At 44.1% G+C, this 23,853-nt stretch overlaps 1 protein-coding gene across 1 annotated transcript in view; it reads right to left on the bottom strand.

Moving 5' to 3' along the window:
- The window catches only part of LOC124711908 (WASH complex subunit 2), a 216,181-nt gene that overhangs the window by 18,392 nt on the left and 173,936 nt on the right, over nt 1–23,853 (bottom strand). The window contains exon 16 of the mRNA XM_047242161.1: nt 1,589–1,745. Coding sequence (XP_047098117.1) covers nt 1,600–1,745 — 146 coding nt within the window. The 3' untranslated portion in view covers nt 1,589–1,599. The remainder of the gene's footprint in view (nt 1–1,588; nt 1,746–23,853) is intronic.

The following is a 23,853-nucleotide window of genomic DNA, read 5'->3' as shown; positions in this document are numbered from 1 at the left end:
CTCTGACACTGCTGAGAAGCTGGAACTCGGTACTGTTTACATGACACGTATTACTCGCCAAAGCTCCCGAAAGTGAAGAACTCTCACATGCATTCATAGGTTGAATACACCCAAAGATGTGAGTGAGGATTATTTAATCCTTGGAGAATTTAATCCAAAAGGATCATTAATCCACACAGTAGAGCAGGATGCCCTTGGAAAATACAATGGCTGTAGTTCCCACTTTCAGCCAGTCACAGCACCAATACAGCAGGACCATGTCTGCTAATTTTACAAAGCCAGAGCAGTAAATTACTTGGACTGTTACTGCTGAACCTATTGAAAAAGTAGAAAATTCCTGGAAGATTAAAACTGGGTGCTGGACTGGGACTCGACCTTGGGACCGCTGCCTTTTGTGGATTACTGACTGAGCTGTCCAAGCATGACTCACGACCCATCCTCAGCTTCATTTCCAGCAGTGCCTCATTTAATACTTTCCAAACTTCATGGAAGTTCTCCTGTATACCTTGAGAAACTAATATTCCTGTAAGAACAAATACTCCAGAGATAAGGTTTACCCATAACAGCAGCAGAGAATGCACTGATTTATAACTCCACGACAGATTAAAACTGTGTGCCAGGCCATGACACAAACCTGGGAAGGTAAATGAGGTACTGGCAGAAGTAAAGCTTGTTGTCAGTTGTGCTTCAATAGCTCAGTCAGTGGAGCACTTATCCACAAAAGGCAAAGGTCCCAGGTTTGATCCCCAGTCTGGAACAGAGTTTTAATCTGCCAGTTTCAAATAACTGCAGACTCTGCTGCAGAATGAATTCATGTGAAAAAGCTGCTGCCCATCTACAGGAACCAAATATTGGTCTGGCTTCTCCATACATATCCTTCCAATGTATGTCCATGTCCAATACAGCTGTGTGTATCTTTGAAGTGCACAATCTTTAATGAGGCACACAAGCCACCTCAAATCAGGAAGGCTCAAACTTCATGAGGGGAAAAGGGATGGGATGAGGATGGTAGGGTAGGGGTCAGGGGGAGGGTTGTTGCTGCTGCCATGTAAAATGTTGTAAATATTTTCAACTATAGCTCATTATGGGCAAATACAAAATTTCAAAATAACAGAATATGTCAGTATGGTGAAGAAATAAAATTATTAAGGACTGAATCATATTTCATGTAACTTGTTTGAAGCTTCTTATTTACTACTATGAATCATATTCTACCACTTATTAATATTTTGAAAAGAACTGCTACTTGTTGATAACGAAAACATTTGACATTTTACCTTTTGCAATAAAGCATAAATTGATGATGTGAACAAAACTCTGAACTTGTGTTTGATTACAAAGGTTAGTGTGATTTTTATGCATATCTTACCTTACAATAACTAATTCAACACTGCATGATTATTTCTGATATCATTATCATTTTCACACAAGTGATGGTTTCTGTGCCTGAGGACACCTGCTTACAAATAAAACACCAACTGTATTTATAACATGAACTCCTTTGATTATTTAACAGTTGTGGAGGACTGCCTGCTGAAATTTTTTTTAAAAAAGCCTTAAACTAAATCTGTAGTATGAGTACACTCACATTCCTTTTTCCTAAGGTGATGTATCCCCAGACTTGGAAAGTGCCATTAGTGGATCGTCGAATACTACAGTTTTTTCCTTCTTCCTTCCACCAGAAGCTTCTGCTGGCATTCTTTGCGTCTTATTTGGAACTACACTCGTTGTGCCAAAAAGTTCATCTGAGAAATAACAATACATCACAGTAATTCCATGGAAATTCATTTAAGTGGAAATTAACTGCATATAAAAATGTAACATTATATATGTTTTATCACAATAAAATAAAAAAGAAGAGAACCCAGAGAAGATATAAGTTTCATGGCTGACGGACAGTCAGGATGTTAGAAAATAGGGCTTTATCTCAATTGGACACCGATGGGTCATGGAATTGGCTGTCGCTTTCAGAAAAAGACTTCATTTATTTACCTAAAGCAAGTCAGGGGAACTGTAGACATTACAATCAAGATGCTGAGAGCGTAATTTGAACTTTGCACTTTCTAAACACAAGTCTAGTGCCTGCACTGACTGTGGACAGCAAATTATCTTACCTAAATTAAAGTTATAATGCCAGGAAACCAGAGAGAACAAACTGATTGATCCTTTCTAGCAGAAAAATGAGCAGCTATTAAGTAAAATTGCACAATTTGGGGTAACGGAAATTCCAGGATGAAAAGTAATACATATCAAGAGCAGAGATCACAGCTCATCAAACAGATGAGCTGCAGGGTATTATGCTGCTATGGAAAAACAAAGGAAAATGCTTAGCTCTGGGACAAAGTGCTTCATCGGTGTGTCGACATCCGCCCACAGCAACTGTTTCGACTGACTTGCTGTCAAGTGATCAGAGCCTCTTCTATTTAGTAAATTGGCATCAATCCCTTTGTTCACATGATTTATTAAGGTTTGCAATCCCATCTTGAATGAAAATAAATATGCTGTCTTTACAGAGACCAATTTATAAGTAATTCTGATATTTAGTAGTTAATCTCAAAATGATTTAATTGTGTCTTTCCTGGAACTGATTCTGCTTCTGGCATAATGCAACTATCCATTTAATAAACATGGCCTTCTACAATGATTATGTATCAACATATCTTTGGTACATGTAATGTTCATTTGTTCTAAGAGTATAAACAACCATATAAAACTCCGTTTACTAAAAACGTTCAGACATGTAAGATTATTATTTTAATTAAGGATGTCCAACAGCATAGTTATCATACTGTACTAAGCTAATTTAAAGCAAATTTGTCTAAAAAATTTTCTAAATGGATCATGTATCCAAACTTTCTCACTATGAATCATGTGAAATTTTATGTGCCTTACCCACCTTAAATGCGTACACATGTCTCATAAAATATTTAACATAGCTCTTTAACAGATTTGTACAAATATGTGAACATTGGTAGAATGTGATGCGAAAACATTCTGTAAATACACTCAAATATCCTTTGTCTGGCACAGTTTTACAACATATGTTACACATATCCCACTGTCATAAAAAGTAAAGAATAGATCCCAAGATAAGCTGAGGTGGTGCATGCTGCCTTCCATACAACACATCTTGTTAAAATAATTTGTAACAAGTGGTATTCTGTTAGGTTTATAGACCAATGGTAATCACACCAGATGAGGAACTATGGCAGTGGGCCACGTCCTATTTTTAATCTCATGATGCCCATTTCTTTCCACTGGCATGAGTAGATGAGTAGCAACCACGTCTAAATGTACATGGCATTCTGCAAATCACACTCAAGTGCCTATAAAATGTATCTTCTGAAGATACATACCCAAGGCTCTTATCACTGATAAGAGTTTCAGTTTCTCCTCACACTTCCTGTAGTAGTGGCTGTCTCATTATCCACAAGCATCTGAGGTAGCGAGGGACGCAAGCTGAGAGCGTGCCTCGGATTGGCCAGTACGGTGCACTCAACAAAAACATGTGTTATCACCAGTAGACTACCACAACTGCAGTGAGAAAGAGCCTCCCAACTCAGAAGAAACTTTTGAGTGGGTCTCATGTAGCCAATACATAGTTGCGACAACACAATGGCATCTTTCTGAGAGGCTTGGAATGATGTACGCCAAACTTTAGTGGACCCCTTAATCACTTGTAACTTGCTTTGGGTCATAGTAGCCTGCCATTCCAATTCACAGTGCCTTAAAACATTGAGTCAAAGTTGTAATCTTAAGTCTGGGCCTGGTATTCTGGGCCCAGTATTCCGACATCAAGATGATCTCCTCCAGTGGCATCTGTAGCGAGACAGTCAGCTAGTTCATTTGCTAGAATGCATATGTGGCTCAGTGCCCAGATGAAGGTCATGTCTTTCTGGAGCTGCAGAGGTCAACCAATAGGTCCTGGATGTTGGTGACCAAAACATTTTTGAAATAGTACAAGCATATCCCTTTTAAGTGCCTCCTGAAGTCACTAGACCAGAAAGTTCGTCATGGGAAGGGATCTGATGTACCACTAAGCCTGAGATATGGCAACCAACTCTGCAGTGTATACACTGCAGGCACTCGGTACAGAGTCCTTCTCATGTCCCCTTACATGTGCAAAAGCGTAACCAACTCTGTCATTGACTTTCAACTCATCTGTGTAGATGAATACTGAGTTAGAATAAGTGTGGATGATCGAACGAAACTGGTGTTGGGTAAGATCAGCATCCTTCTTGAGCTGACAAAAAAGTAAATCCATATCACAGGACTGGGGGAGGGGAGGTGCTGAAGGTCCTTCAATAGAGTATCAAGTCAGATCCCAGCATATCTACCCAGTTTTCAGTGGTGTACAAACAGTTTGAACAGCTGGTTGTGGAACAGAATTGAGTGACATGGGTGAGTATGCATCTGGCAGATAGTGACAGCATAATTAGCCAAAAGCTGCTGTCATCTAATCCGCAGCAATGGGACACCATACGGAAGTCCTCTGTTGCCAAGTGCATGCCAGTGTGGTGAGAGGATTCAGCAAGTTCAGTATGGATTGTGCTGCCAACACATGGGCAACACATCCATTCCACTGTAACACCTCAAAAGAACTACATTCCACACCCCCACAAAAAGTTACTAAGGAAATGGAGAGAATTTAGTTTCTTCATACGAGCTGCCTTGAGTTGGAGGACACGTGGCAGCCAAGTTAGCTTCTTGTCAAATAAAATACATAAGAATTGAAAAGTTTCAATGATTTCAACTAAATGGTCACCAAGATAAATTTCTGGATGTGGATGCACAGTCTGGAGTCGGCAAAATGCACAACTTGTGATTTTGCATGAGAAAATTGATAGCCATGATTCAAAGTCCAGTCATGTACTCTCGAGACAGTCCCCTGAAACTTGCACTCAGTGGTGCACAGTGATACAGAGGTATACTACGGGCAAAGATCATCCACATACAGTGAGAGAGAGACAGTGGGGGCCACTGTATTTATGACACCACTGGTGGCAACAGCGAATAACATTACACTCTGAACCAATCCCAGAGGCACTCCTGTTTCCTATACATATTGGTTGCTGAGAGTCGAATCTATGTGGATCTGAAATAGTGTGAGAAATAAGAAATTCTGGATAAAAATGGGTAAACTGCCCCAGAAACCCCTTTCACTCAGTGTAGACTGAACATGATGTCGTCCAGTGGTATCATATAACTGCTGCAGGTCAAAGAACACAGCAATTAGATGTTGGCAAAGACCAAAAGCATTGTGTACTGCAGATTTCAGATAAACCAGATGATCTGTGGTGGACCAGAAAGCCCGAAAGCCACTTTGGAATAATGGTATATGCTCTCCACTTCAAGGCACCAACAAAGACAGCAGGTGACTGCTCATGTGAGTATCTTACACAGCCCATTTGTCAGAAAGATTGGCTGGTAGTTAGTTAAATTATGTGAGGCCTTTCCCAGTCGCAGGACAGGAATAACAATACCTTCCCACCATTGAGAGGGAAATTATTCTTTCTGCCATATACGATTAACAATTTCGAGGATATGTTTCATGCTGTTCGTACGAAGACGTTTGAGCATTTCGTTATGTATTTTGTCAGTTCCAGGGGCTGTATCTCGACACACTGCCAAAGCAATGCAGAGCTTCCATTCAGTGAAAGGGGCACTGTATAACAGAAAACCACGTGCACGGAAGGATAGCAGGCGGCACTCAGTGAAGTGTTTCTGGTTCATGAAATGAGGATGGTAATTACTACAAGTGGACACTTCAGCGAAGTGAGGTGCAAAACAGTTGGCAAGTACTGCAGGATCAGTGCAGATTTTATTGTTTACAAGTATGCCAAGTGCCCCATGGGTGGCAGATGACTGCAAATGTGTTTGAGTTTAGTCTATACTTGGGATGATGGGGTTTACGTTGGTTGGTTGGTTGGTTGGTTTCAAAGAGGGGGGAAGGGACCAAACTACGAGGTCATCGGTCCCTTGTTCCTAATAAAACAATGCCACAAGTGTGAGTATAAAATGGACGAGACATATAATACAAAATGGAAGAAAGGAAAACCCACAAGAACGAAGGAAAGGCAACAAACCCTAAAAGGATCAAAAGAGGACACGAAAACACTGAGATGCTAGAAACAGAAGAGAGTAAAACAAGAAAGCAGATTATAGTGGCTGGCCGACCACAAGAATAAAAAGGTGCCACTCTGCAACACATTAAAACTTCCACCCTAAAAGCACTAGGGTGGAGGACACAGAGGGACAAAGGACATGCACTAAAACCTACATAGAAGTATAAAACCCACTCTCACTCATAAAACTGTAACTAAAGCTGCTGCTGAGGCATTGTCGCCCAACACCGAAGGTAGGGAGCTGGGAAAGTTAAAAGTCTGCCGAAGAGCGGCTAAAAGTGGGCAGTCCAGCAAAAGGTGGACAACTGTCATTTCGGAGTCACAGCGACACAGAGGTGGGTCCTCGTGACAGAGTAGGTGACCATGGGTTAACCATGTATGGCCAACGCGGAGCCTGCAGAGGACAACTGATTCCCTGCGAGAGGACCACATGGAAGGCTTCCACACATTCATCGTCTCATTAATGATACGCAGCTTGTTGTGCGTACTGTTATGCCATTCTGTCCTCCAAACCCTGAAAAACCTGCGGTGTAAGACAGAAAGCAAGTCTGCTTTGGAGATCCCCATGTCCAGAAGCAGTTTCCGCATCGCCTGTTTGGCCAGCCTGTCGGCAAGTTCATTGCCTGTGATTTTGACGTGCCCAGGGATCCACACAAACACCACTGAACGACGAGACCGTTCCAGGGCATAGATGGACTCCTGGATGGACACTACCAGACGATGGCGAGGGTAGCACTGGTCAATAGCTTGTAGGCTGCGCAATGAGTCACTACACAGCAGAAATGATGCGCCAGGGCGTGAGCGGATGTGCTCAAGAGTACGAGATATGGCCGCCAGCACTGCAGTGAAAACACTGCAGCCATCTGGCAATGAGTGCTGTTCAATATGTCCTCCACAAATATACGCAAAGCCTACGTGACCATCTGCCATTGAGCCATCAGTGTAAATCACTTCAGAGCCCCGGAACACATAAAAAATAGAGATGAAGTGACAGCAGAGAGCCACAGGGTTAACGGAGTCCTTAAGGCCACATGAAAGGTTCAGGAAGCTGCGGCCGTGGTGTACGCAATGGAGGCATACCTGATCGGACTGGAAGTAGAGGTGGTGAAGAGAAGGACTCCAGTTCAGAGAGAAGGGACCGCACGCAAACATCAATCATCAGCCCTGACCTGCGCCATCGATGAGGAAGCCAAGTCAATTGAGTGTTGAAAACCAGTTCTAAGAATCAATATGTCTCCACTACAATGAGTGGATCATCATGAAGGTAAAGTTCTGGGTCTGGATGAACGGTTCGACATGACAGAAGTGCAGGACACACGACTTTGCAGCTGCAAACTGGAAGCCGTGGGCTAGAGTCCATGACTGCACCTTGTGGATGGCTCCCCCGCGACACTCAGCAACACGAGTACTGGAGCAGCAATATGAAATGCAGAAGTCGTCTGCATACAGAGAAGGTGCGATGGAGGGTCCGACAGCTGCTGCTAGACCATTAATGGCCACTAAAAATAGAGAGGCACTCAATACAGAGCCCTGTGGGTCGCCATTCTCCTGGATATGGATGGAACTATGGGAGGCACAAACTTGGACACGGAAAGTATGCTGTGACAGGAAGTTTCGGAAAAAAATGAGAGCAGGCCCCGGAGACCCCACTCATACAATGCGGCAAGGATATGATGTCGCCAGGTCATGTCGTATGCTTTATGTAAGTCAAAAACGACGGCAACCAGGTGTCGCCATCTGGAAGGCTGTTCGGATGGCAGACTCGAGGGACACAAGATTATCAGTGGTAGAGCGACCCTGGCGGAAGCCGCCCTGACGTGGAGCCAGCAGGCCACGTGACTCCAGGACCCAACCCAACTGCTGACATACCATACATTCCAGCAGCTTACAAAGAATGTTGGTGAGGCTGATAGCTATCCACATCAAGCAAGTTTTTAGTGGGTTTGAGCACTGGAATGATGATGCTCTCCCACCATTCCGATGGAAAGACGCCATCACACTAGATCCGGTTGAAAAAACGACAAGGAGGCGTCGGTTGTAGTCAGATGAGAGATGTTTAATCATATGGCTGTGGATCCGATCAGGCCCAAGAGCTGTGTCAGGGCACTGTGAAAGGACACTGAGGAGCTCCCACTCTGTAAATGGAGCGTTATAGGATTCACTGCAGCATGTGGTGAACGAGAGGACGTTCCCTTCCAGCCACCATTTGGATGTGCAAAAGGCTGGAGGGGGGGTGGGGGGGGGTAATTCTCTGATGCTGGTGTAAAAAGCTCCACATGCTAAACGCAATCCACAGTGGTGGACAGAGTCGATACACAGAACAATACACGACTGAGCAGAGGAGTAAACTATGCTTCCATAGTCCAATTTTGAGTGCACTAAAGCGCGATAAAGGCGGAGAAGGACCACTTGGTTCGCTCCCCAGGAGGTACCATTCACAACATGGAGGGTGTTGATGGATCGCAGACAGCGAGCCGAAAGATAGGAAACATGGGAGGACCAGCACAGTTTTCTGTCAAATGTAAGTCCCAAGAATTTAGCGACGTCCGCGAACGGAAGGTCGACAGGGCCTAGATGAAGGGAAGGTGGAAGAAACTCCGTACAACACCAAAAATTGACACAAACGGTCTTACTGGGAGAAAAGCGGAAGCCGGTTTCGATGCTCCAAGAGTGGAGGCGATCGAGACATCCTTGAAGACATCGTTCAAGAAGGCTGGTCCACTGAGAGCTGTAGTAGATCACAAAATCGTCCTCAAAGAGAGAGCACAAGACATCGGAAAGGAGACAATCCATAATTGGATTTATGGTGATGGCAAACAGTACAGCACTTCGCACGGAGCCCTGGGGCACCCTGTTTTCTTGGGAGAAAGTACGGTAGAGAGTAGTGTTCACCTGCACTTTAAATGTGCACTCTGTCATAAATTCACGAATAAAAATGGGTAGCAGACTTCGAAAGCCCCAAAAGAACAGTGTGCGGAGGATGTCGGTCCTCCAACAGGTATCGTATGCTCTCTCCAGATCAAAAAATATTGTTACCATTTGACGTTACATGAGAAAATTGTTCATGATATAAGTAAGAGAGAGCAACAAGATGGTCAACTGCAGAACGATGCTTTCGGAAACCGCATTGGGCAAGTGTTAAAAGGCTTCAGGAATCCAGCCACCAGGCTAAACGGCAATTCACCATATGCTCCAAAACATTAGATACACTACTCGTGAGAGAAATGGGACGATAGCTAGAGGGGAGATGTTGGTCCTTTCCAGGTTTCGGAACAGGAACGACGATAGCTTCCCGCCATCTCCTGGGTAAAGTGCTGTCGGTCCAAATTCGATTATAAAGGCGAAGGACAGAATGCAGACTATGGTATGATAAATGCAGCAACATTTGGACGTGGACACCATCTGGTCCTGGGGTGGAAGAGCGAGAAGAAGAGAGTGCGTGTTAGAGTTCCCGCATGGAGAAAACAGTATTATAGCTTTCGCTATTTTGAGAGGAGAAAGCAAGAGGTCGCACTTCCGTTGCACATTTCTTCGGGAGAAAGGCTGGTGGGTAATTTGAAGAGCTCAAAATCTCAGCAAAGTGTTGACCCAATGAGTTAGAAATTGAGACTGGGTCCACTAAGGTATCATGCACGTCAGTGGGCATAGAGATCGGGGAGAAACTAGGTGACCCAGATAACCGTCGAATTCGACTCCAAACTTCTGAGGAGGGAGTGAAGGTGTTAAAAGAGCTAGTAAAGAAGTCCCAGCTTGTCTTCTTGCTATCATGTAACTGCTTATAGCGGATACAGTTGGCCAAAGTAGGATGGTGGCGGAAAACGCGAAGGGCACGTCTCCGCTCGCGTATTGTGTCACTGCACACCTCGTTCCACCAAGGAACTGGGGGGTGCCGGGGCAAATCGGAGGCATGGGTATAGAACGCTCCGCGGCTGTAAGAATAACTTCTGTAACATGAGTGACCTGATCGTCGACGCTAGGAAAGTGACGGTCATCGAATGTCACTAGAGACAAAAAAAGTGTCCAATCAGCTTGGGCAAACTTATAGCGTCTTGGGCGCATAGATGGCAGTTGTGGCAGCAATCAAAGGATACATGGAAAATGGTCACTCGAGTGTGTATCAGCAAGAGCGAACCACTCAAAGCGCCAAGCTAGCTGAACAGTACCGACCGAAAGGTCCAAATGAGAGAAACTTGTCATGGAGGCAGACAAAAATGTAGGTTCCCCAGTGTTGAGGCAAACAAGATCCACTTGGTGGAAAAGGTCAATCAATAGAGAGCCTCGCAGACAAGGACGCGGAGATCCCCAAAGTGGCTAGTGGGCATTGAAGTCCCCAACCAGCAAATAGGGGGGCGGGAGCTGACCAAGGAGATGAAGGAGATCAGCTCTCGCTATCGGTGAGAATGATAGAATGTATATGGTACAAAGAGAGATTGTGTATCCAGAAAGGGAAAGACTGACAGCAAAAGCTTGGAAGGAACTGTTTAAAGGGATTGGGTGATAATTGACAGTACCATGGAGAAGAATCATAAGTCCCCCATGTGCTGGAGTGCCATCAACAGAGGGGATATCAAACTGGACTGACTGGAAATGAGGGAAAATGAAGAGATCATGGGGACGCAGCTTTGTTTCCTGAAGACAGAAGATGACTGGCGAGTAGGATCATAAGAAGATTGACAATTCATCTCGATTGGCTCTAATGCCGCGGATACTCCAATGGATAATTGACATAGGGTGGACAGAAAAGGGATGAATCTTACCACAGTTGCACTCAACTCAACGACTGCTGAGAGCCGGCGGCCGACAGTATGGAACGGCATTCAGCCAAAGGCAGAAGATCATGATCCATAGGTTGTTTGGGGACAGCTCCTGCCACCAGTGATCGGCCGCCAGCAGTGTGCTTTGGTGACACGGAAGACGGTCGAGGGCGGTTACCACCAGGTGGCACTGTAGATGAGACATGCCATGGTGGAGAAGGAGAGGAACTTTGTTTCTTGTGAGCCTTCTTGTGAACAGGATGTTGAGATGAGGGAGGAATTGATGGTTGTGAAGTCAGGGTACGTAAAAAATCTTCGCGAGTAGGCTTTTTTTTGGAATTTCGGGTGTCTGATTTTGGGGCTCGTGATTTAGCAGGAGTCAATGAAGGGTGAGCCGTAGAGTGAGCAGGTGATAGTGGGGAGGTTGAATGGGCAATCTTTGCACTGGCCGATCTGACAACTGTGGCACTAAAGGTGAGATCACAGCTCTGCGTAGCTGCCTCCTTAGTAGGCCGAGCAGATGCAAGGACAGTGCTATATTTACTTGCTGGAGGCACAGTGGGCTTTCGACTGGCAAATAACTTATGAGCAGCAAACATACACATCATTTCCTTCACTCTGATTTCCTGAATAAGCCGTTCATCTTTGAAAATAGGGAAATCTCTACAGGAAGCAGCATGGGCACCCATATAGTTGATGCAACAAGGGAATGGAGGTGGACAATCACCCTCATTGGCATCCTTCGCACACGACGGATGGAAATGCCATAGGATTGTAAGCCTCTGCACAAAAATCACTGTCCCTGAGTGTTGAGACAGCCATGTCAGCACAGCCACCATTAAGTTTGATCCATTTCAATGTGTATCAACCGCCCTGATAGCACTCATTCCGATCACAGGCTCTCCCCCTGCACACCACCCCATCAAAGCAAAGGCCACCTAGTACCGTACCAGTTGCCTGAAGCCCTAGTATCGCGAAGTTGACAGGCACCTGCTCCTTTGCTGACACAGGGAGGTTACAGCTCAGGCAACAGCATTGCAATCCCTGTATTGTTATGGGGCTACCACTGAGAGGGTACATGACAACCCCACCATGACAGACAGGCTTCTGCTTCATCCACTTGACTAGTAGGTGCGAAAGATAACAGCGTATGGTGGAGAGTTAATGCACCACATTAAGACGTCCTTCCCCAAATGACCCGCACTTCTGTAAAATTGGGGAAGTGAAGGTCAAACCTATAATGGGGACCAGAACTTAAAAAGCCATAAAAGGTGATGGAAAAAGCATTATAAAAAAAGTAAAGGAACAAAAACCTTTGGAAGTCCAACATATGGCCAGAATACCATGATAAAAAAACACAACCAAATAAAAAGACTCCTATTAGTCACCTTTTATGATAGGCAAGGATGGAGCGCGGGTCAATTCTAACCCCCAACACCGCAGGGGGATGGAGTGATATCTTTCCACCAAATATGTTGGGGTTGTTGATATGTTTTATCCAATGTTTAGTTTTTAAAGATGGTGTGATTGTTTTGCATCTTGATAGGTAAATGTGTCCCTCTTATTAAGATTACTGCTACTGATTATTTCACACTGGGCATACTAGAGGATTTATTCAAACAGCACAGCAACCCTACCCCTTTGCATGCTGTAAGTTAGTTTTGTCTTTCCAGTGGAAGTTACAGCCTTCAACACAAGAGTATCAGCATCATGGAACAGAGTTGCTTGTAAGCAAACACATGTAGCATAGCATCCCCCGTTTCACGAACTTTAATAAAGTATAGACTGCAACTGTTTCTTGAGGAGAAAAAAATGCAGGGAATAAAGGTAATTAAAGAGAAACCCAAAATGAACCAAAAGACTCCAAGACAATACAACCAAACCCCCACAGATTATCATTTCCTAAAATATCTAGCATTTAGGTTAGTGCCTCAGGTATACACAAGTGAACAATTTGGCATCAGAACTGTTTCTTCTGGTGCAGATCCTACTTTTTCATTAACAAGTTACAAAAGTACTGAAAGTTCTATTCAGTGTCAAGTAAAGGCATTTAATATCATCTCTGACCTCATCTATTGTTTTTTGTGATGTGGTATTATAACGTTAATAATAATAATAACAATAACAATAACACCAGTATCTGAAGCTAAAGACAGTACTATTGATATTTAATCTCATAAGTGACCAATAACGATAAGTAACAAGGACCATTAACTTTTACCTTTTTTTTGTTTTTTTGGCATGACTGACTGAGCATATGTTTTTGGGTTTCACACTAGATGAAAATCTGATGTTCACAAACAGTGTTCTGTCAACTAATATACACATATCAAAAACAGTTTCGCATCACCTCAGTTCCGAGAGTTCCGGAACCAGTACAGAAAACTGGAACAGAGATCAATATAAACATCAAATCCGTCCTTTTTACTGTTCATGAAAACCACACATTGCATGTTGTACCACCATACAGCAAGACCTTCAGAGGTGGTGATTCAGATTGCTGTACACACCGATACCTCTAATACCTAGTAGTACATCCTCTTGCACTGATGCACGCCTGTATTCGTCGTGGCATACTATTCACAAGTTCATCAAGGCACTGTTGGTCCAGACTGTCCCACTCCTCAACGGCGATTTGGCATAGATCCCTCAGAGTGGTTGGTGAGTCATCTATAAATAGCCCTCTTCAGTATATCCCAGGCATGTTCGATAGGGTTCATGTCTGGAGAATGTGCTAGCCACTCTAGTCGAGTGATGTCGTTATCCTGAAGAAAGTCAATCACAAGAGGTGCACGATGGTGGTGTGAATTGCTGTCCACGAAGACAAATGCCTCACCAATATGCTGCTGCTATGGTTGCATTATTGGTCGGAGGATGGCATTCACATATTGTACAGCCGTTACGGCGCCATCCGTGACCACCAGCGCAAACATCGACCCCACATAATGCCACCCCAAAACAGCAAGGAACCTCCACCTTGCTGCACTCGCTGGACAGTGTATCTAAGGCATTCAACCTGACCAGGTTGCCCCAAACACATCTCCGACGATTGTCTGGTTGAAGACATTTGTGACACTCACCACTGAAGAGAATGTGATGCCAATCCTGAGCAGACCGTTCAGCATGTTGTTGGGCCTGTCTGTACCGCGCTGCATGGTGTCGTGGTTGCAAAGATGGACCTTGCCATGGACATCGAGAGTGGAGTTGCGCACCATGCAGCCTACTGTGCACAATTTGTGTCTGATCAAGATATCCTGTTGCTGGACAAAAAGCATTATTCAACATGGTGGTATTGCTGTCAGGGTTCCTCTGAGCCATAATCCATAGGTAGCGGTCATCCACTGCAGTAGTAGCCCTTAGGCAGCCTGAGCGAGGCATGTCATAGACAGTTCCTATCTCTCTACAGTAACAATGTGGACATGATCGAACCGCGATATTGAATGTCTAGGCATGGTTGAACTGCAGACAACAGGAGCTACGTACCTCCTTCCTGGTGGAATGACTGGAACTGATCAGCTGTCGGACTCCCTCTGTCTAATAGGTGCTGCTCATACATGGTTGTTGACATCTTTGGGCAGGTTTAGCAACATCTCTTAACAGTCAAAAGGACTATGTCTGTGATACAATATCCATAGACAACATCTATCTTCAGTAGTTCTGGGAACCAGGGTGATGCAAAACTTTATTTGAAGTGTATATTTGTGTATCTGAAGTACTGCAAGAGATAGTATTTGTGTACTCATTGACTGGACTTCATTTCAAACTGTAATGTGCAATTGGTGTCTTGACTCTTACTTACCAAACACTTTGAATATCACATCCAAAATGCCCTACGATGTGCATTTGTTTTTCTATACTTTTACTTTTCTATGCAATTCACATTACCAGGGTGTTACCAAATCTAACTGATAAGATGATCAGTCAGCTCTTAATATATCAAATGTTAAATCAAAAAACTTATTTAAACTGAGGTTTCCATCCCTGTTCATAAGGTTTCCTAATTTCCTTTCTTTGGACAGAGCCCTTAATTTTGCTGTTCAAAATACCTTGAGACAATGCCACCATGCTGGTATTGTCACATACCATTACATACTTCTGCCCCAAGCAGTGAATTAGCTATAACTATAGATACATCCCTCCCCATGAACCATGGACCTTGCCGTTGGTTGGGAGGCTTGCGTGCCTCAGCGATACACATAGCCTACTGTAGGTGCAATCACAACAGAGGGGTATCTGTTGAGAGGCCATACAAATGTGTGGTTCCTGAAGAGGGGCAGCAGCCTTTCCAGCAGTTGCAGGGGCAACAGTCTGGATGACTGACTGATCTGGCCTTGTAACACTAACCAAAACGGCCTTGCTGTGCTGGTACTGCGAATGGCTGAAAGCAAGGGGAAACTACAGCCATAATCTTTTCCCGGGAGCATGCAGCTTTACTGTATGATTAAATGATGATGGCGTCCTCTTGGGCAAAATATTCCGGAGGTAAAATAGTCCCCCATTTGGATCTCTGGGCGAGGACTACTCAAGAGGATGTCGTTATCAGAAGAAAGAACACTGGCATTCTACGGATCGAAGTGCAGAATGTCAGATCCCTTAATCGGGCAGGTAGATTAGAAGATTTAAAAAGGGAAATGGATAAGTTAAAGTTAGATATAGTGCGAATTAGTGAAGTTCGGTGGTAGGAGAAACAAGACTTTTGATCAGGTGAATACTGGGTTATAAATACAAAATCAAATAGGGGTAATGCAGGAGTAGGTTTAATAAAAAAAAAAAAAAAAAAAAAAAAAAAAAAAAAAAAATAGGAGTGTGGGTAAGCTACTACAAACAGCATAGTGAACGTATTATTATGACCAAGATAGACACTAAACCCACACTCACTACAGTAGTACAAGTTTATATGCCAACCAGCTGTACCGATGACGAAGAAATTGATGAAATGTATGATGAGATAAAAGAAATTATTCAGATAGTGAAGGGAGACGAAAATTTAACAGTCATGGGTGACTGGAATTCGACAGTAGGGAAAGGAAGAGAAGGAAACGTAGTAGGTGAATATGGATTGGGGGTAAGAAATGAAAGAGGAAGCTGCCTGGTAGAATTTTGCACAGAGCATAAGTTAATCATAGCTAACACTTGGTTCAAGAATCATGAAAGAAGGTTGTATACATGGAAGAAGCCTGGAGATACTAGAAGGTATCAGATAGATTATATAATGGTAAGACAGAGATTTAGGAACCAGGTTTTAAATTGTAAGACATTTCCAGGGGCAGATGTGGACTCTGACCACAATCTATTGGTTATGAACTGTAGATTAAAACTGAAGAAACTGCAAAAAGGTGGGGATTTAAGGAGACGGGATCTGGATAAACTGACTAAACCAGGGGTTGTACAGAGTTACAGAGAGAACATTAGGGAACGATTGACACGAATGAGGGAAAGAAACACGGTAGAAGAAGAATGGGTAGCTTTGAGGGATGAAACTGTGAAGGCAGCAGAGGATCAAGTAGGTAAAAAGACGAGGGCTAGTAAGGGCGCTGATGACCTCGATGTTGAGCGCCCATAAACCCCAACACACACACACACACACACACACACACACACACACACACACGAGGGCTAGTAGAAATCCTTGGGTAACAGAAGAAATATTGTATTTAACTGATGAAAGGAGAAAATATAAAAATGCAGTAAATGAAGCAGGCAAAAAGGAATACAAGCGTCTCAAAAATGAGATCAACAGGAAGTGCAAAATGGCTCAGCAGGGATGGCTAGAGGACAAATTTAAGGATGTAGAGGCTTATCTCACTAGGGGTAAGATAGATACTGCCTATAGGAAAATTAAAGAGACCTTTGGAGAAAAGAGAAACACTTGAATGAAAATCAAGAGCTCAGATGTTAACCCAGTTCTAAGCAAAGAAGGGAAAGCAGAAATGTGGAAGGAGTATATACAAGGGCGATGTACTTGAGGACAATATTATGGAAATGGAAGAGGATACAGATGAAGGTGAAATGGGAGATATGATACTGCGTGAAGAGTTTTACACAGCACTGAAAGACCTAAGTCAAAACAAGGCCCCGGGAGTAGACAACATTCCATTAGAACTACTGACAGCCTTGGGAGAGCCAGTCCTGACAAAACATCTGGTGAGCAAGATGTATGAGACAGGCAAAATAACCTCCTCAAACTTCAACAAGAATATAATAATTCCAATCCCAAAGAAAGCAGATGTTGACAGATGTGAAAATTACTGGACTATCAGCTTAATAAGTTACGGCTGCAAAATACTAACGCCAATTCCTTACTGACAAATGGAAAAACTGGTAGAAGCCGACCTCGGAAAGATCAGTTTGGATTCCGTAGAAATACTGGAACACGTGAGGCAATACTGACCCTACGACTTATCTTAGAAGATAGATAAAGGAAAGGCAAAACCTACGTTTCTAGTATTTGTATACTTAGAGAAAGCTTTCAACAATGTTGACTGGAATACTCTCAAATTCTGACAGTGGCACGGATAAAATACAGAGAGCAAAGGGCTATTAACAATTTGTACAGAAACCAGATGGCAATTATAAGAGTCGAGGGACATGAATGGGAAGCAGTGGTTGGGAAGGGAGTGAGACAGGGTTGTAACCTCTCCCCGATGTTATTCAATCTGTATATTGAGCAAGCAATAAAGGAAACAAAAGAAAAGTTCGGAGTAGGTATTAAAATCCATGGAGAAGAAATAAAAACTTTGAGGTTTGCCGATGACATTGTAATTCTGTCAGAAACATCAAAGGACTTGGAAGAGCAGTTGAATGGAATGGACAGTGTCTTGAAAAGAGGATATAAGATGAACATCAACAAAAGCAAAATGAGGATAATGGAATGTAGTCGAATTAAGTCGGGTGATGCTGAGGGAATTAGATAAGGAAATGAGACACTTAAAGTAGTAAAGGAGTTTCGCTATTTGGGGAGCAAAATAACTGATGATGGTCGAAGTAGAGAGGGTATAAAATGTAGACTGGCAATGGCAAGGAAAGCGTTTCTGAAGAAGAAAAATTTGTTAACATCAAGTGTAGATTTAAATGTCAGGAAGTCGTTTCTGAAAGTATTTGTATGGAGTGTAGCCATGCATGGAAGTGAAACATGGACGATAAATAGTTTAGACAAGAAGAGAATAGAAGCTTTCAAAACGTGGTGCTACAGAAGAATGCTGAAGATTAGATGGGAAGATCACATAACTAATGAGGAGGTATTGAATAGAATTGGGGAGAAGAGGAGTTTGTGGCACAACTTGAATAGAAGAAGGGATCGGTTGGTAGGACATGTTCTGAGGCATCAAGGGCTCACAATTTAGTATTGAAGGGCAGTGTGGAGGATAAAAATCATAGAGGGAGACCAAGAGATGAATACACTAAGCAGATTCAGAAGGATGTAGGCTGCAGTAGGTATTGGGAGATGAAAAAGCTTGCACAGGATAGAGCAGCACGGAGAGCTGCATCAAATCTCTCTCAGGACTAAAGACCACAACAACAACATAGATACATCATCGACAATGCTTCACAATCTTACAGTGAGCACAAGGAAAATCACCATATGCAGCACCTGAAGGTGATTTCTAGTTGCCAAAAGATTATGCGCAAAAATAGAATATGGATGAATATCAAAAAATACCACCGAGAAGCTGTTTATTTTCCTTCCTGTAATACGGAGTCCAAATAAGTCCACATATAGAAAACCATAATTATATTCACATAGGGAAGTGATAACAGGAATTATGGTGCATGCTGCCAATAATGAATTACTCTACTTTCAACAATGGCACTATTGCTCATCTCCAAAACATTTACAATTATGTATCAAATATGAGAGGTCCAAGAAGAAACCAGAAACTGGTGAATACATAATACAAGCACTATGGAGCCTTCCAACAGCTCAGATGTGAATATTAACCCTTGTATGTTTGTTACAGTTTTAATAATCATGGGGAACACTAAAATGAAAAAAGTGAAAAAGAAATGTAAGAGAGAAACTGCCTATTTATAATCGAACTTATGATTTTTTTCCCTTCTTTGCTTAATGTGAAGCGATACTTTGGACACCCTGCACACTAATATAATGGAAATACCACTTTTCACAAAAACATAAACTTGAAAAAAGTTTAACAATGATGATGATGTGGCAGCCAATGTTTCTTCACCAGCTGCAGGGGGGCTCTCCCTCCCACGACAACTCCAACACTGAAAGTTGTGGAGTATTATAGTTAAGTGTAAAACCTGAAAATTCAATACTTTGATAGTGGCTGTCTAATTATCCGCAAGAACTTGGGATAGTGAAGTAGACAACCTGAGTGTTATAACTTCAAGTTGAACAAATATATTTCAAGGACGACGCAATACATGAAAGTCACAGATTAAGTAAACAGAGTAAGACATGTGTCACTTTAACAGTCAAATCATAACTGAGTCCGAGTCTAGCGGCCGCTGGCTGGCTGGCCGCTTAGGTGGCACTGCTGCTGCATGGCTGGCAGACTGGGCAGCATGTAGAGGACGCGCGTAACTGCGCGGTGGCACTTTGAAAGATCGCCGAGTCACAGCACTTTTCCCCCCTTTGAAGTTTTTTCACAGGTCTTGAGGGAGGTGGCCTGTAGATTGCTAACGTCCATAGGTGTTGTTTGACTGGCCGTAAAGTCTCGAGGAGGTGGCTTCCCGTACGGACGGAAGTGTACCCGATGATAACGGGTCAAGATGACAGGAGACGTGGGGGTCGAATCTGCTAGGGCCCCGTGCACCAATCTCCCCATTGCGGCAAGTCCGGTTGTTATAACAGGAGACATGGGCGATGTGTCCGCGTCCGTAGGAGAAGGAAGGTGAGTAGAGTTGCTCCGACAGATGAGGGTCATCTGGTTCCTGCATGGGCACGTCTCCTGTTGGCGTCAGTTCATGTGCTGACACTGAGATGATGGTGAGAGGAATGGGTTGTGAGTAATGAGAGATTCCAGGATCCCAAGCGTCAGGTAGAGCCAAAGGTGGTGTAGCGGCATCCGGAACAGGCATTGCCGGCACACGAGGCTGAAGCTGGTCCGAATGATGCACTGCAACACCCGTGTCCGTCTGGATTTCATACAGGTGTCAGCCACGGCATCGTAAGATGTGGCCAGGACTCCATTTTGGTTGCCTGCCATATCCCCATACCCATACAAGGTCGCCGGCGGTGAACCAGCCAAGCGAAGGCACCCGCGGCCATGAGGTGGAAGGCCGCAGAAGATGAAGTAGTGTGCGGGGCTGTTGGCCATGTAAGAGCTCAGCAGGGCTGTGGTCGCCCATGGGGTGAAACGGTAAGAAGCCAGAATTTGGAGAAGCGCATCATCAGCAGCAGAAGAAGTCAGGAGTTTCCTCATCTGAGCCTTAAATGTGCGGACCAGTCGTTCAGCCTCACCGTTTGACTGTGGATGGAACGGAGGGGCCGTGACATGCATGACACCTTGACGGGCACAAAAATCCGCAAAATCTGAAGAGGCAAATTGCGGACCATTATCAGTAACTAGAGGGAAGGCCTTCCAAAGAGAAAATGCAAGCTAGAGCATTGGTGGTTGCCGCGGTAGTAGGCGACGTGCAACGGAGAATGAAAGGAAAGTTAGAGTAGGCGTCAGTAACGAGAAGCCAACAAGTACCTAAAATAGGTACCGCGAAGTCAGCATGAATACGCTCCCAGGGCTTCTCAGGCGAAGGCCACGGTGACAAAGGTGACTTCGGGGCAGCGGCCTGTGACACACAAGGGCTGCAGGCAACGACCAAGTGTGCGATTTCAGAGTCGATGCCGGGCCAGTACACATGACAGCGCGCCAGAGATTTTGTGCAAGAGGCACCACAGTGCCCTTGGTGAAGGAGGCGCAAGACCGAAGCACGCAAAGACACAGATATCACAACACGCGGCGAAGCATTTTTGGTGGAAAGGAGGATAACACCATCCCTAGCCGTGAGGCGATAACGCAAAGCGTAGTAGTTCCGCAATGGATCATAAGTCTTAGCGGACGGACGATCTGGCCAACCCTTCTGAATACATCGTAAAACCCGGGGGAGGGGAGGGTCAGAACCCGTACCAGCCTCCAGCCAGACCCCGGTGATGGGGAACCCGTCCACAACCCGCTGTTCGGCAACATCCAGGTGGAAACACAAAAGTTCATCCCTATGTAATGCCAGATCAGGACCCATGGGAAGGCGAGACAGTGCATCAGCATTCGCATGTTGGCCCGTCGGCCAGAAATGAATCCCATAATTGAAACGAGACAAATAAAGAGCCCAACGCTGGAGGCGGTGTGCAGCCTTGTCGGGAAGTGACATTGATGGATGAAACAAAGAAACAAGTGGTTTGTGATCGGTAATAAGATGAAATTTAGATCCATAGAGAAAAACACCAAACTTATGAAGAGCATAAATAATGGCCAAAGCTTCTTTTTCAATTTGAGAATACTGTGTTGGCCATCCGTGAGCGTTTTGGAGGCATAAGCAATGGGTTGTTCAGAACCGTCAGAAAAACAGTGCGCAAGGACTGCACCAACCCCGTATTGAGAAGCGTCCGTGGCAAGAACAAGATGTTGGCCAGGTCAATAAGTAGCCAGGCACGGGGCCTGTTTCAGCATGGTCTTCAATTTATGGAAAGCCACATCGCATGACGCGGACCAGTGAAAAGGCACGTTTTTATGCAACAGCTGAGCCACCAAAGCAGCAGACAGTAAAAACCTGTGATAGTATGCTATTTTTCCCAAGAAGGCATGCAGTTCCTTAACAGATGTAGGGTGAGGAAGGGCATCGATTGCAGCAACAGTTTGCTGAAGCAGACGAATACCATCCCAAGAGAGTTGAAACCCCAAGTACATGATAGATGGCTGAAAAAATTTTGATTTCTGAAGATTACACTTAAGACCGGCAGTCTGTAAGACATGAAAAAGTGTGCGGAGATTCTGAAGATGTTCTTCAGTGGTGGAGCCAGTGACAACAATGTTGTCCATGTAATTTATACACCCAGGGACAGTGAGCAATAATTGTTCCAAGAATCGCTGAAAGAGAGCAGAGGCGCTGGCAACCCCGAATGGCAATCATTGGTATTGATAGAGGCCGAAAGGCATGTTGTTGTTGTTTCTGACAACGATAAAAGGCAACACGAGAGGCTACCACATGCGTATGCTTTTGAAAATAGATGGAAAGAAGTGAGCACATTTCAGCAAAGGACAAAGATGCAGGATCTTTCAAAGGAGCCAACTGCAACAACAACCGATATGTTTGAGGTGAAATCCATGAAAGGAACAGAGACTTACATGTTTGGTTGTCCGCGAAATGAAACACCAAGAAGTGCTGTCGAAGACGTTTTTCGTAATCAGACCAGTCTTCTGCCGTCTTGTCGTTAGGAGGAAAAGGAGGGAGAGACAACAACGAGAGATGCCCCGCATTTGATGCCGCGACGAAATCACGAATCGCATTTGTGAGAAGCATTTGCTGTTCTATGAGACCTTGCAATAGTTGCTCTAAAGTAGCCATGGAAACACGTGGGTCAACGATGAAAAAGAAAAATTTACTACCTCGCCGCCAATTGCATAACTTCAAGTTAAACAAATATATTTCAAGGACGATGCAATACATGACAGTCACAGATTAAGTAAACAGAGTAAGACGTGTGTCACTTTAACAGTCAAATCATAACTGAGTCTGAGTCTGCCAAACCTTAGTGGACCCCTTCATTACTCTTAACTTGTTTTGGGTGATAGTAGCCTGTCATTCCAATTCCTATAGCCTCAAAATATCGCTGTGTAATTGTAAGTCTGGGCCTGGTATTCTGACGTCAAGTTGATCTCTTGTAGTGGCGTCTTTAGAGAGATGGTGGGCAAGTTCATTTTCTGGAATGCCTATGTGACTTGACGTCAGATGAAGGTCACTGTCTTTCCAGAGCTGCAGAGTTCAACCAATACGTCATGGATGTAGGCGAGCAAATGGTTTTTCGGGTAGCACAACGATATGCCTTTTAAGCAGCTCATAAAGTCGCTACAGACGAGGAAGTAGCAAGGGATTGGAAGTACTGCAAAGCCTGAGATATCGCAACCAACTCCGCAGTGCATACACTGCAAAACAATTGGTACAGAGTCCTTCTCATGTCCCCTAATATGTGTGAAAGTGTAACCAACCAGGTCATTGATTTTCACTCCAGCTGTGTAGATGCATACCAATTTAGAATAATCGTGGAAGATCGAACAAGACAGATGTTGAAGGGGCCTACAAAAGAGGTCCATTTGTATCACAAGACAGGATACAGACCATGGGAGGGGGAGTGGGATGTGGGGGTTGTTGAGAGGGAACCCTAGGAACACAGACTAAAGGAGGCTGTTGGAGGCCCTTCAAAAGAGTATCAACTTCGATCCCAGCAGTCCTACCCAGTTTTGGGTGGTGTGCAAACACACTGAACTGTTGGCTGTGGAACAGAATTGGGTGACATGGGTAAGTATGCATCTGACAGACTGTGACAGTGCAATTAGTCACAAGCTGCTGTCATCTAACCCACAGCAGTGGGACACTATACGGAAGTCCTCTGTTGCCAAGAGCATGCCAGTGTGGTGAACAGGGTTCATCAAGCTCAGTATGGATCGTGCTGCTGACACATAGGCAACACATCCATAGTGCAAACAAGATAAAACCAGTACTTTGTAAAATCTCAAAAGAACAATGCAGTCCGCACCCTACAAGGAGCTACTAAGAAAACTGAGAGCATTTAGCTTCTTCATGCAAGTTGCCTTGAGCCGATAGATATGTGGCAGCCAAGTTAGCTTGTTATCAAATAAATTATGTACGACTTAAAATGTTTCAGTGACTTCAAGTAATTGGTCACTACGATAAATTTCTGGATGTGGATGCACAGTCTGGAGTCAGCAAAAATTCACAATTCGTGATTTTGCAGACAGCCCATCGAAGTTGGCACTCAGCGATGTGCAGTTATGCAG

This window comes from Schistocerca piceifrons, chromosome 8 (genome assembly GCF_021461385.2).
Source record: "Schistocerca piceifrons isolate TAMUIC-IGC-003096 chromosome 8, iqSchPice1.1, whole genome shotgun sequence".
Lineage (NCBI taxonomy): Eukaryota > Metazoa > Arthropoda > Insecta > Orthoptera > Acrididae > Schistocerca > Schistocerca piceifrons.
Note: the sequence above shows the minus strand (reverse complement) of the source record. Positions and strands in the feature narration are given on the sequence as shown.